General features: G+C 35.1%; 1 protein-coding gene across 2 annotated transcripts in view; it reads left to right on the forward strand.

Moving 5' to 3' along the window:
* Positions 1 to 13368, forward strand: part of DHX36 (DEAH-box helicase 36) — a 48611-nt gene that overhangs the window by 19569 nt on the left and 15674 nt on the right. For both annotated transcript variants that reach the window (XM_002924704.4, XM_034664212.1), the window contains 8 exons: positions 2839 to 2979; positions 3213 to 3315; positions 3707 to 3794; positions 6862 to 6917; positions 8514 to 8578; positions 9492 to 9635; positions 11622 to 11739; positions 12367 to 12465. In XM_002924704.4, coding sequence (XP_002924750.1) covers positions 2839 to 2979; positions 3213 to 3315; positions 3707 to 3794; positions 6862 to 6917; positions 8514 to 8578; positions 9492 to 9635; positions 11622 to 11739; positions 12367 to 12465 — 814 coding nt within the window. The remainder of the gene's footprint in view (positions 1 to 2838; positions 2980 to 3212; positions 3316 to 3706; positions 3795 to 6861; positions 6918 to 8513; positions 8579 to 9491; positions 9636 to 11621; positions 11740 to 12366; positions 12466 to 13368) is intronic.

Consider the following 13368-nt stretch of genomic DNA (forward strand, 5'->3'; position numbering starts at 1 on the left):
GTTATGTACCAGGATATGTTCACTGCTTTACATGCTTAATAACTTACTTAGCCTAAATCATTCTGTACTCCCGCCTGCCCCACAATGCAAATCTTGTGAGCTTTCTCCTTGAACATGCCTTCTCGTTTTTATTTCTTTTTTTTTTTTAATCTTTTCTTTTTTTTTTAAGATTTTATTTATTTATTCGACAGAGATAGAGACAGCCAGCGAGAGAAGGAACACAAGCAGGGGGAGTGGGAGAGGAAGAAGCAGGCTCATAGCAGAGGAGCCTGATGTGGGGCTCGATCCTGGAACGCCGGGATCACGCCCTGAGCCGAAGGCAGACGCTTAACCGCTGTGCCACCCAGGCGCCCCCTCGTTTTTATTTCTTATACTTAAGGTCTTCATTATCTCTTCTGTGCTAAGAGTTCCTCTTTTGGCACTGTGGTCTTCACTATCACATATATGCGGGAGTGCCATATAGTTCCCTACAAAATCTGGTTATGTGAGCATTCTCCCCCTAGGCAAGCCTCTTGAGATTTCTCTTTAAAAACTTGTTAAAGGACCTCTGTGCTTTGTCGTGGCCGTAGCAGAATACCTCAGCTGATATGCCCAAATTATTGATCCCTTCAGTAATCAGGGCATTAGCTCTTGGCAGCCTTCTCCAGGAGACTATACCAAATTATATTTGAATTTCTTGATGAGAGATGGGCTGGGAAAACACATAGGATCAGGTTCCAATTCCTCAGCTAGTCGTCCCAAGGCTCTGTACATTCTGGCCCCATCTTTTTTTTTTTCCTAGCCTTATGTATCTCATGGCCTAGCCATGCTAAATGTACCATTCCCTAATATGCCAGCCAGTGCCTTTTCATTCAAGCACTTTGTCCTTTATTAAATGCTTTGTTCTCCTTTTAGACTTACATATTCCACCTTCTCCTCCGTTTATATATATAAACTCAATTATGTAAGAACAAATCCCAACTTCACTGCCTGTTAAGCCTTCTCTTATCCCTGTCACAGAGGGAGTTGCTTTCTCATCTGGACTCCTTTATCACTTTTATCATCTCTCTTGCAATACTTAACATATTGCCATGTAGTATATCTTTATATTTGCTTCTTGCACTAGACTGCAGATTTTTGGAGGTCAAGAATTTTGTCCTGTTCATCTCTGAAACTAGTGCACAGTACAGTGCCTGGCCTGTAGTAAACGTGTGAATAAATATATAGACAGATGTAAAAACACTTGTGATGAGATTTTTCAAGACCACAGCTTACTTGTTAAGTGAAAAAGCCAGGAAGTGATAGTGGGAAGGTGAAAACAGATCCTAGAGTTTCAGGAAACAGTACTCTGAAGTTATTTAATGATGAATTGCACTCTTAAGCTCCCGAGAAGGCAGGGAATGTTCAGAGAACTGTAGCTAAAGGGTCTCTTGAAGAAGAAAGATGGTGTCTGTGCATGTCATCCCCTAGTCCTAAGAGGAGAGTTGAAGGAAGGTAGTCCTTGGACAGAAGTTTTCAGGCAGAAGCCTCCAGCTCTCTATTCCCAGAAGAAGAGCTGCTCTACATGAAAGTAAGAGGGAAGGAAGCAGGGTGAGGTGACACAGAGGGTTCTCATCGGGCACTTGGGCTCTGGGGGGTTGAAGGTTACCTCTGTTTTTTGGAATTGCTGGGAAAGGAGACAGCTGTGGGTCCATCCTGCTGACTAGGACTAATCTCTGTCTCAGGTTGCCTTACCTCAAGTTGATGCCTCTATATGTATTGAAGACTTAGGGGAATCCTGGGTCACAGGTACTGAATAGGGAAAGGGGATTGACACTTTTTGGGTGTCTACTATGTGTCAGACACTGTGCTTTATTTTATTGGATTTTTCTTTTATTCTCATGCCAGTACAATTATAAGAGTATTCATTTCTCAGATAAGCAAACCAAAGGGCAGAGGCTTATACTTCGTCCAAGGTCACACAGGTAGTCAGTGGCAGAGCAAGGACATCAGTCCAGTTCTGTCTAGTTCTAAAGCCCATGCTCCAAACCCCCCATTGGATCTAGGTGCTCTTCCCTAGGCAAACTCTGAGGGGCTTTGGAATTCAAGTGCAGTTAGTTTCTTTTTTCTTTTTTTTTGTTTTTGTGTATTCCCACCCCCATGCCTCTCCAAACCCACTTAAATTAGGTGGCATTCTTAGGCAGATGCATCTCTGTTTTTATCAGTCACTGCAGCATGTTTGGAGTTATGGCATAGTACTGGACTGACACATAAGAGACTTTAGTACTGATTCTGGCTCTTCTGTTTAGCTCTGAGGAGAATTAAAGAGTCCTCAAGCATGGGTTTATAGATCCATAGATAAATTATCTGAATTTCCTGGGGCGCTAATTAAAATTCCTAGATTAGCAGACTCCCAACTAGACCTACTGAATCCAAATTACAAGGGATAGAATTCAGGATTCTATATTGTATAAGCTCTCTGTGGGATTCTTATGTGCACTCAGGTTTGGAAACTCTGTATTCAAAACCTGAGTCTTCCACTAGGCATTTACTATTATTTTGGACTTATGTTCATGTTAACTTTGTAGAGCAAACTTAAAAGGTGAAATTGACTGTAGTGTTAATTTTTTTAATTTTGACTGCTAATGATGATCTAGAGGGTTTTATATACTTTGGTAGAAGGTTTATATACTTTGGTAGACATCTAAAATGTCAGATTTTATATGTTAATGAATAGTTGCAGATAAACATTTACTTAGCATTCACTAGAAAGCATAATGAAAATATTCTTTAAAATCCGAATGTAAAGAGTCATAGATATTTGCTAAAACCAGTAGAGTTTCCAAAAAGCCAAACTATTTAAGAATGTTTTTTTTTTAGATATGTTCCGGAACAAAAAGAACACAGGTCCCAGTTTAAGAGAGGTTTCATGCAAGGGCATGTAAATAGACAAGAAAAAGAAGAAAAAGAAGCAATCTATAAAGAACGTTGGCCAGATTATGTAAGGGAACTGCGAAAAAGGTAAGTGGGGTTTTTTTGTTTTAATTCGAGAGCACAGAGGCTAAATAACAAAACCAAAAAGCAGAGATTGTCGTCCTGAATTTGTTCATAACTGTTGTTATTCCAGTAATTCTTTCCTATGTGTTAATTGTGTTTCCACATTTGCCGATTGAGTTAATTTTAAGATTTTATAGCACGTTGAACCTTAGGAAACTTTTTCAGGTATTTCATGATTTTCTGTTTAACTTTGATAGGTATTCTGCAAGTACTGTAGATGTTCTAGAAATGATGGATGATGAGAAAGTTGATCTGAATTTGATTGCTGCCCTTATCCGACACATTGTTTTGGAAGAAGAGGTTAGTTTTTTGTTTGTTTTTTGGTGACATAATTTTAATTGTATTAATGTAGCAAGATCCTGAGTAAGAATAATTTTCTTAAATGCTTTTTAAAAATAGCATACAGAAGAAATTGCTTTGACACCAGAAATAGGAATCTCAAAATAACTAAGATTTAGGCATTTGATCTATTTGAAGGAAAGACTAATAAGCAAATGAAATATCTGAATTTTAAATCCTGTTTTTTAAAAGTGAGCTTGTATTCTTCAATTGTAATTAAAACAAACAAAAATCAGTAACTAAATTTCCTCAGCTAATAAAATTTTAATGAAGACTTAAGTGTGCACAGAAGCTTACTTTTATTGTGTTTTGTTACATAATTTTTTGTAATGGTTATTTCCCCGCCATACAGGATGGTGCAATATTGGTCTTTCTACCAGGCTGGGACAATATCAGCACTTTACATGATCTCCTGATGTCACAAGTGATGTTTAAATCAGGTATTATAGAAATGTATTTTATTGCAATTCCAAGAATAGTACTTAAATCACATGTAACATGGTTGTTTTCTTTTATTTCTAGAAGTATTGCTTCGAAGGCTAGCTTACTATAGGAACTTGGTGGTCTTAAGCCCAGGCTGGGTTTTTTAAAAACTTAGATATCTAGATCTCTCTCACTCTTTTTTAAAAATAAACTAATAGGTCACAAGATGAAGGTGTTAGGTATATGGTAAAGTTCTTTCCTTGGTATTATGATAAGAATGTTTTACCCGTTTTCCTAAATTTGCCTGATAATGTATAGAGCCCTTAAAGTTAAGATGTTGGAGCTTGAGGTGTTTTTTCACTCAGTGCTGCATTTCGTTGGGCAGAAAAGCAGGTTGAATTTATCGCTTAGCCCAGTGTTTCTCAGCACGGACTATAAAACACAGTCACTAGTAGTGCTTCTTTAAAATTCAGATACTCAGACCCCATCCTCACCCCAAATCTAAGAATGTGATTTGAACATCTGTAGTTTTTAAAAATTCCTGAGGTAATTAATTCTGATGCTTTAATAGCATGTTTGAGAGATGTGATATTTCTCCCATAAAATTCAGCCAGAGCATTTTCAGAAATAATTACTAACTTCAAATCAGTAAAATACAAAGCAAATTCTATTTAGTATTTGATAGTTCTGTTTATAATTTCTAACCTTAATCTTTGAAGTGCTTTTGACACATTTTTACAAGACACTAAAAATATTTTGATCTAATTGTATTGGTTGAAATAGTAAAGCTGTATTTTTTATTCTTTGTTAAATCCCACTATAGTGATGCCCTCCACACATTATCTGTAATTAAAGTTATTTACTATTCTTTAGCGGGAAAGTGTTTGTATCTGATTACCATGACTTATCTATAATGAAATACTGATTTCCCTTTTCCTGGTGAGTGACAGCCTTTTTCTATAGAAAAAGTATGGTCATGATTAAACAGGGCAACTGAATTTTTTTTTTTTTTTTTAAACAACTGGAATTTTTTTTGGCTGAACCTTCTAATGTTGGTCCCTTTTACCCCAAAAATAAGTGCTACTGTATGATCTACTTTTAATTTCAAAAAATGTGAGTATATGTATGTATTTACCAAGAAAAATACGAGGAAGATATACCAAAATGTAATACTATATTTTGAGGGAGTGTGGAAAGGGTGTGATATTATAGATTATTTGTAATTGACTTTAACTTTCTAATTTAATTATTCTTAAGGAAGGAGGTACTAATTTATGCTTTGACTATCAGCTCAATTCTTTTTAAAGAAAATCTTGCCAGAGTTTAATAAGAACGTTTTTTCTCAAGTTATATTTTTAAAATTTAGACTTCATAATCAGTTATACTGTGTTAGCCATTGTAGAAGGGGTATAAAATTGGTGTAACTCTATACTGACTGAAAGGTAAATCATGAAACTCAGTTTACTGAATGCTTACCTTCTTTCTTGTTTCTTATGAGTGTAGACTTTGTTCCCACTGACTACTACAGTTGTGCAATATCAACACTATAAACTATGTTTTAGTTATAGTCTTCAGCAGAATTATTTTCACTTTCATTGTTTTATGTGGCTGCTGATTTTTTTAACTTGTAATGAAACATTTTAAACTTACAGAATACTTAGAGAATCATAATGCACATCCTACTCCATTGACTTCCGCGCAGCAGTTATTTTAGTGATCTAATTTTTTCCTTTTTAAAGTAAATTGCAACTATCACATTATCCAAAAAAATATGTATATCTCTAAAAATAAAGACAGTTTTCTATATAACCACAATTCCATTATCATGCGTAACTTTTAAATATCATTTAATAACACAGTCTGTAAACAGATTTTCCCTGGAAAGTGTCTTTTACAGCTAGCTCGTTCACACTACAGAAAAATGTAAACCAGATAAATCTTTTACTCTAGGTAATTACTTTCAACCCTTTTCACTTTCCCCATGGTAATGCCTTGTGGAAAAGACTAGGTCCACCTAGACTTTCTAGGTTTGTCTGAATCTGAATCCTTATAGTGTCCTTTCTTTTGATCCTTTCTTACCTGTACTTTTTATAAACTGGAAGTTAATCTTAAGGCTTAATCCAACTTGAGAAGTACTTTTGCCTAGAGTATTGAGTTGATATATTTCATCTTGTGTCAGAGATAAGTAATTCAGAGCATCCTTTTTAGCAATGTCAGTTGCTTTACCACTTTTTACCACTTTTTAAGATTTGTAACCCTTATTCAGAGGGTCCTAGAGAGTCTGGGGACATCATATCTCCTTTGAATAACAACAGTTTTTTTCTGGGAGAATATAGCTATCTTGAGTCATTTGGACACTTGCTAGAGATTTAAGTGAGGTTGCGGGTTTTTTTTTGTAACCATAGCTAAACATGAAATCTATCTTTAGTTCCTTAATAATCCCTCACTTCCATCGCTGATCCTACACCAGACTTTCTCCCTATTGGCTAATAGCCATGAATGGGCTGAGCTATTTCACTTTGAAACTTAAAAAGTAGGAATATGATTTCTTAAATTTCTAATGAAATTATGTTTAAAAATGTTGGTCACTTTTGGAATGTGTATTATATTTAACCAGTGCTGTTTCTATTATTTTTAGCATAAAAATGGACATGGAAATTTCATAAGTATTGTGCTGTAAAAAATGACATGTTCTCTGTTAATTAAAATAGTGAGGATCACCCAGAGTCTACAAACTTACATTCATATTAAAGCAAAATTTTTTGGTCTTCAGCTAAGTGATGAGAATGGAGTTAATGATGTTTTTCTAGCATAATTTGAAAAGATTGCTTCTAACTTTTAAGCATTCTTTAGGAATTTGGGGAATATGCTTATCAATGTGAAATAAATTGACAGTAAAATGTGAGCAAGAACTTGTTGGAGCACTAAGAAGAAAATAAAAGGAGTAAAGTTGCTCTGATAATACATAAGAATATAAATTAAGAATTATGTGGCTTAGCATCTTAACTCATTGTTCCATGTCTGTCTGCTAGAGCTTTTCTGCAACGTTTATCTTGAAGTTTAATTTTCTTTTTTAATTTTCAGACAGATTTCTTATCATACCCCTGCATTCACTAATGCCTACAGTTAACCAGACACAGGTATGTTCTTAAATTTACTCATTCTCTGTCTTCCAAGTCGAGACAAGCTTTAAGGGCTGCTTATTGTGTGTTTTATTTTATTTTTTTGAAGGTGAATTTTCTAGTAATCCATATATAAAAAGTACTTCTTTGAGAACCTTTTGCAAATGAGTCTTCGGAGGATAATTGCACAAAAACTTGAATAACTGAGGGTAATTAACAAATATTAGTTTTGTCAACATTAGGGAAAAGTTTAAAGATTGGTTTCACCAATAACTTGTTTGGGTTTCAATTATCTGTGACATACTACAGCTTGATATTTGAGATTTTGATTTAACAAAATTAGTATATTTGAGACTTCCTGTTTTATCAATAATATCTTGTGATTTTGAATATTTTGTCTCTGACACATTGAGGGATATCCTAGTTAGAATGAACACTGCATTCTCAAAGGCAAGATAGTTTTCAGGACTGCAGTGTTTGTAGTCCCAGGTAGAATGAGATGGATGAGAAGAAAATCTGCCTTCCCTTCTACTTTTTCTACTTCTTTTCTAAGAAAAGACGGGGGTAGCTGGTTTGCTCAGCCAGGCACCTGACTCTTGATTTGGACTTAAGTCATGATCTTGGTGTTGTGAGATCAAGCCCCACGGTGGGTTCTGCCCTGATCGTTGGGCTCTGCACTGAACGTAGAGCCCACTTGAGATTCTTTCTCTCTCTGTTGCGTGCGTGTCTCGCATGCTCTCTCTCTCAAAAATAATATAGTAAGATGTTTTTTATTGAGGCACTTCTAATGTCTTTTCTGCTGATACCATAGTCTGACTAAGGCTTAGCCAGTTTAATTAGATACAGAGTGCATACCTAAAGGAAGACAAGAGTAAAGGGAGAAGGCTCTTAATTCCAAAGACCAGACAGAAAAGTATCCAATGTGGAAGTGCTTCTTCTCTGACACCATAATAGCAAATTATGTATTCCTTTGCTAGAGATCACATGACTAAATTGGAAAACAGTTTGATCATTTTTATAAATGAGGAGACATATTTTTGCATTTCTTTGCATTATAGCCAAGTGGTACTTGGCTGGCTTTGTGAAGGGTGCCGTTGTTTGTAGGATTCAGCATTTGAAGATTTATTTATTTTTTATTTTAGTCTGATTTCAAAAGCTTATATACAGTGGTACAACCAGACATCCATTCTCTTGAGTTTGGCATTTGCCTGGTTAGTTGATGCCCCTACTAATATAGTTTTGGATAATTCGTAATTGTTATAGGTAAGCTAAACTCTCTCTCTCAAAAGTTTGACGACACAAAAAGACATTTATACTTTTCAGCTTTTGTTAAAAAAAGATTCTGTAAATTCAAATAATCATATTTCATTTGAAATCTTGTTTGTGATAAGGTTCTAAAATCTGGGAGATTGAGTTTGTTTACCGAAAGGGAATTTTATAGTATTGAAAATGATGTATTACCTATAAAATATATCTATACATATTAGATGCATATGTAAATGAGTAAACACAGAATGCTAAAAATGAACAGTATCTGAAGTAATTCTTCTAATTGCAAGAATGATGTATTAGAAATGAATTACTTTTGGGGTTTTGATTTATTTATTCTTACAGGTATTTAAAAGAACCCCTCCTGGTGTTCGGAAAATAGTAATTGCTACCAATATTGCAGAGACTAGGTAACTATCAACTACCGATGATTGTATTAGTTTTGAGCCCCATAAATTATTGACATACCTTAGACTCTTTTCTTTCCAAAAGATACTTTATAATTTCTTTACATAAAGTTATTTTATTTTATTTATTTTTTTAAAGATTTTATTTATTTATTTGACAGAGAGACAGCCAGCCAGATAGGGAACACAAGCAGGGGGAGTGGGAGAGGAAGAAGTAGGTTCCCAGCGGTGGAGCCTGATGTGGGGCTCGATCCCAGAATGCAGGATCAAGCCCTGAGCCGAAGGCGGACGCCTAACAACTGAGCCACCTAGGCGCCTCTACATAAAGTTATTTTAATTTAGTCATGGCATTGAGCGTAGGGTTTTGTTTTTGTTTTTTGATCCTATAATGGTTTAGCCCTCTTTACAAACAGCCTTTTTAGTGTTTTTTTAGAGCCTTCTTAAAGAAGCGTGGGAGTTGAGGTCAATTTTGGTTTTGCCTTTTTCTGGTTGGGGTTCGTGTTGTTTGATAAATCAGTTGTGAATAGCCTTTAAAATTTCTTGTATTCCCTTGGAGGTATTAATATGTCTATACAGTCATTGAAACAGATTTTTCTGTGGAAGCTGATATTAAACCATGGCACTGGGTTCCCTAGAGCTAGGTACAAAAGTCATCAAGTAAGCTGTGAAGTTTGTGGGCAGATAAATTCCTCGTGTGATCTCTAGAATTGGCTGCCACGGCAGCTCCTGATGCTGCTTATACAATTAGGTGCTTGATCCCTGTAATGTTGGTAAATGTGGGAATAGTGGTGAAAATCCCAAACTGCTAAAGGCAGTTGGACCAACAAATTCTTTAAAATCCCTATCTGTAGGCCCTGTTAGGGGTTATGCGCTTTTGATGTATTTTTAATATTTCATACATCTATTTTCCAAACAGCATTACCATAGATGATGTAGTTTATGTGATAGATGGAGGAAAAATAAAAGAAACACACTTTGACACGCAGAACAACATCAGTACAATGTCTGCTGAGTGGGTTAGTCAAGCTAATGCCAAACAAAGGAAAGGTCGAGCTGGAAGGTAAGATGGAACCTTTGTCTGAAAGTTGTTTTAATCATAGTTTCTTTGGAAAAGTATCTGCGTAGTTTTCTATTTCATGATTTTTCTACTTTTAATTCTTCAGTATAGTTAATTATAATTAATATTCTTTATTCTCATTCCATTACGTATAATTTTGTTTCTCTTCTTTTTTTAAAAGCACACATTACTAATAATCGTGATAACTAGTAATAATATTTGAAGGTCATGTTATTTCCTAAACACTTTGTATGTATTAACTTGCTTAATCCTCACTACATATGCAATGAGGTAAGGTATTACCTCCATTTTAAGGGTATGAGGAAATTAAGGGATAAAGAAATTAAAAGTCACACAGCTGTGCAAGTAGCAGATTCAAGATTTGAACCCATACAGTCTGGCCCCAGTCTGGGTTCCTAATCCTGTATTTTACAGCTGTACTGGTTTTTCATTGTTAGTTACCAGTGAAAACACAAGTAACATACCTTTGCACCATTGATGTGTGGTAGCATAAGAAATAAAAAACATCTCTGTCTTAATGGTAGGAAAAATTTTGATTTGCCTTTAACACAAATAATTGCACTTATTCATTTTAGTGTATACTTTACAGTATTTTTACACCCTTACTCATACGAGTGGTAGAATCATGTCTGGAATTGTAGAAGAGAGTTTTTCTTTTGCCTCTTAGCGTTAGAACAAAAAGGTTTCCATCAATCTTCAGATATTAACTTAAGTAAGGAAAGGAGAATTGAAAGAAGACTAATCATTTTGTTTGGAAGAAAACTTTATAGATCATTTTATCAGTGCTTTGTGTTACATTTATATATAGTAAAGCTCTAACTCGCTGTAATCTTTGCAGATTATCCCATTGTAACTTGGAGACAGTTTATTAGATTATACAGTTGGTGCTCTTGAGGCAAATCATGACTTAATCTAAGAACTGTACTCTTCTGATGAGCTATTGGGGGATAACTTGATTTCGGGATCCACCAAGACTAAGGTTTTCTCATGCAGACTTAACCACCACTGGATACTGATTCAAGAAGTATTCACCATTTGGTACACTCATATATGAATAGTAAACATACGCCTTAGGTTTGATCCTTAAAATAATTATAGAAATAAAGTAAACAAAGTATTATATTTCATCTGATTTTTCATTTCCACTAGCTTGGTAGAAGTTAACTATAGAATTACAGTGTTTTAATTCAAATGGAAAATAGTTCCTTGTAGGGTCTATAGATACAGGTTCCTTTAGCAAAGCCTGATCAATAATTATTTTGAAGGCCAGGGCAAACTGTCTCATAGGGTCATCAGTGGGGGCACTCTTAGTTTCTACGGGCATGTTGTATTAACAGATGATGGGCCCTTGTAGACTTGTGACAGAAATAGCTAAAATTTTTGGAATTTATTTTTATTCCTATAGGAAATGGGCCTCCCCCCTTCTGTAGTAGCAAGATCCCATAGAAATACTTATTCTGCTTGAAAATGTGTGAATAGCCACACCTCTACACATCTGTCCTTAACATTGTCCATTCACATCACTAAAGAAAATTTAACAATTAAAAAATTTCTACCATCCCTCTGAAAGTTCGCTAAATAGCACATACTTAAAAAAAGCTTTTTAAATAATACAGACTAACATGCTAGGATTTGTTACATGAAATGGTCACAAGGCATATAGAACTAAACCTCAGTAGACTGCTGCTACTAAGTGTAGCAATCTGGAACCTGTAAGTTAGAAATAGGGAACCAGATTATTGTTTGGGGAGGAAATTTTCTGTTTCTTAAAACTAGAACATAGGGATGGTGATCTAGGCTTATTCAAAAACGGGGAGAAAGAATATATGATTAATAAAAGTGAAATATTAAGTATGTTAGTTATGGTGTAGCTTACATGAAATAGATATTGTTTACTTTCCCTGCTTCCTGTTTTCTCTGGAGTTCTAAAAAGTCATTAGTAATGCTCTTTTTTATTTATTTTTAAAGAGTTCAACCTGGTCATTGCTATCATCTGTATAATGGTCTTAGAGCAAGCCTTCTGGATGACTATCAACTGCCAGAAATTTTGAGAACTCCTTTGGAAGAACTTTGTTTACAAATAAAGGTAAATTAGATGGGAGAATTAAGAAAGTAAATGGAGGGTAGCGTTGTAATTTTCAACATTAGTATAGAAGAAAGTAGCATATTAAATCTGTGAAGAAGAATTATCACCATGCCATTTGTCTTTTTTTGTGTTAGTAAACTGTTTTTAAGCTTCTTTGAAATGTTTACTAACCACATTTTTATCACGTACGCTCTAGAGCTGTACTGCCCATGTTTGAATCCCAGCTCCTCCCCGACAAGCTAATTCTGTTAGTTGGCAAGTTATTTAAATTAAGCTTTTATAAAATTCTTAGTGCCTGGCATATAGTAAGTGTTCAGTAAATGTTAGTTATGTGTACTGTTACTACATCTTACGGTGTTAGCCCTCATGATAAACTACTCAGCCATTTTCACCATCTTCTATATATTTTAATACAATTAACCTTCTTATTTTGAAGATAATTGGTAATCAATTTAATTGTTGAGATTTTAACCAGCTCCTTTTTCCATCAGTATAGAGTTGGTGAGTGATAGAAAGTAGTAACTTGAAAATCGCGTATGGGTGTGATGCTTTATTTAAGTGATCGACAGCCAGGACCAAACTGTTCTGTCAGCATATATATGTTTAATTGTATTTGTCTTCCCCCAGATTTTAAGGCTAGGTGGAATTGCTTATTTTCTGAGTAGGTTGATGGATCCACCATCAGATGAAGCGGTGTCACTCTCCATAAAACACCTGATGGAACTGGTAAATTTTATTTTTAAAAATTCTAACTTGGATTTATAATGTTAGTGCACATAAGCCACTTGATTAAAAAATTTACTCTCATTACTGCAGGGTTGACCAATAAATACGTAGTGCCAAATTTGATTTACTCTTTGGCTGTTCAGCTTAGTATATGAAATGTGAGTGAGAAAGATATAAAATGATACCTTTGTGAATTACCATTCTGGGCCCTTTCCACATAATTTTTTTCATTATAGGCTTGTTCAAAAATTACATAAAATCTTGAAATCTTTCAATTTACTGGTCTTTGTCTTCATTTGTATTCTTCAGTGAATTTGGTTGGTTTATTGACTCTTCTGATAACCGTAATGTTTTTAGAGCTTTTGTCAAATTCAGGTAATTAAATGACAGTATGGACATCTTTTAAAGGCAGCTCTTTTATTTTTGAAAGAATACTAACAGGTGCCTTATAGTCCCCTGCCTGTCATTCTGTTCTTAGAGTTTTTTGTTGTGATTTTAGTTTTTGTTTTTGTTTTTTTAATGAAGTCAGTGTTTTGAGAAACTAGTTTCAGTGTCTTAGGCAAGTGACTACCGAGTTGGTAGCCATCCCTGCACAAGACCAGGTTGAGAAGAGTTACAGGACTGGCTTTGAGTTAGTGCGCAGAGTGAGGAGAAGAGCACTGTGAGGTAATACTCAGAGTAGAGAAAAAGTGGTTCAGGTTGTGCTGTCCAGTAAGGTGGCCATTGGCCACATGTGACAATTTAAATTTAAATTTTGAAGTAAATTACAAATTCAGTATCTCTAGTCACACTTGTACATTTCAGATGCTCAGGCACATGTGGCTGGTGGGTATCACATTGGACTGCACAGAAATCGAACATTTCAGTCATTGCTACAAGTTCTGTTGGTTAGTACTGTGTTAG

This window comes from Ailuropoda melanoleuca, chromosome 1 (genome assembly GCF_002007445.2).
Source record: "Ailuropoda melanoleuca isolate Jingjing chromosome 1, ASM200744v2, whole genome shotgun sequence".
In the NCBI taxonomy this organism is placed as follows: domain Eukaryota; kingdom Metazoa; phylum Chordata; class Mammalia; order Carnivora; family Ursidae; genus Ailuropoda; species Ailuropoda melanoleuca.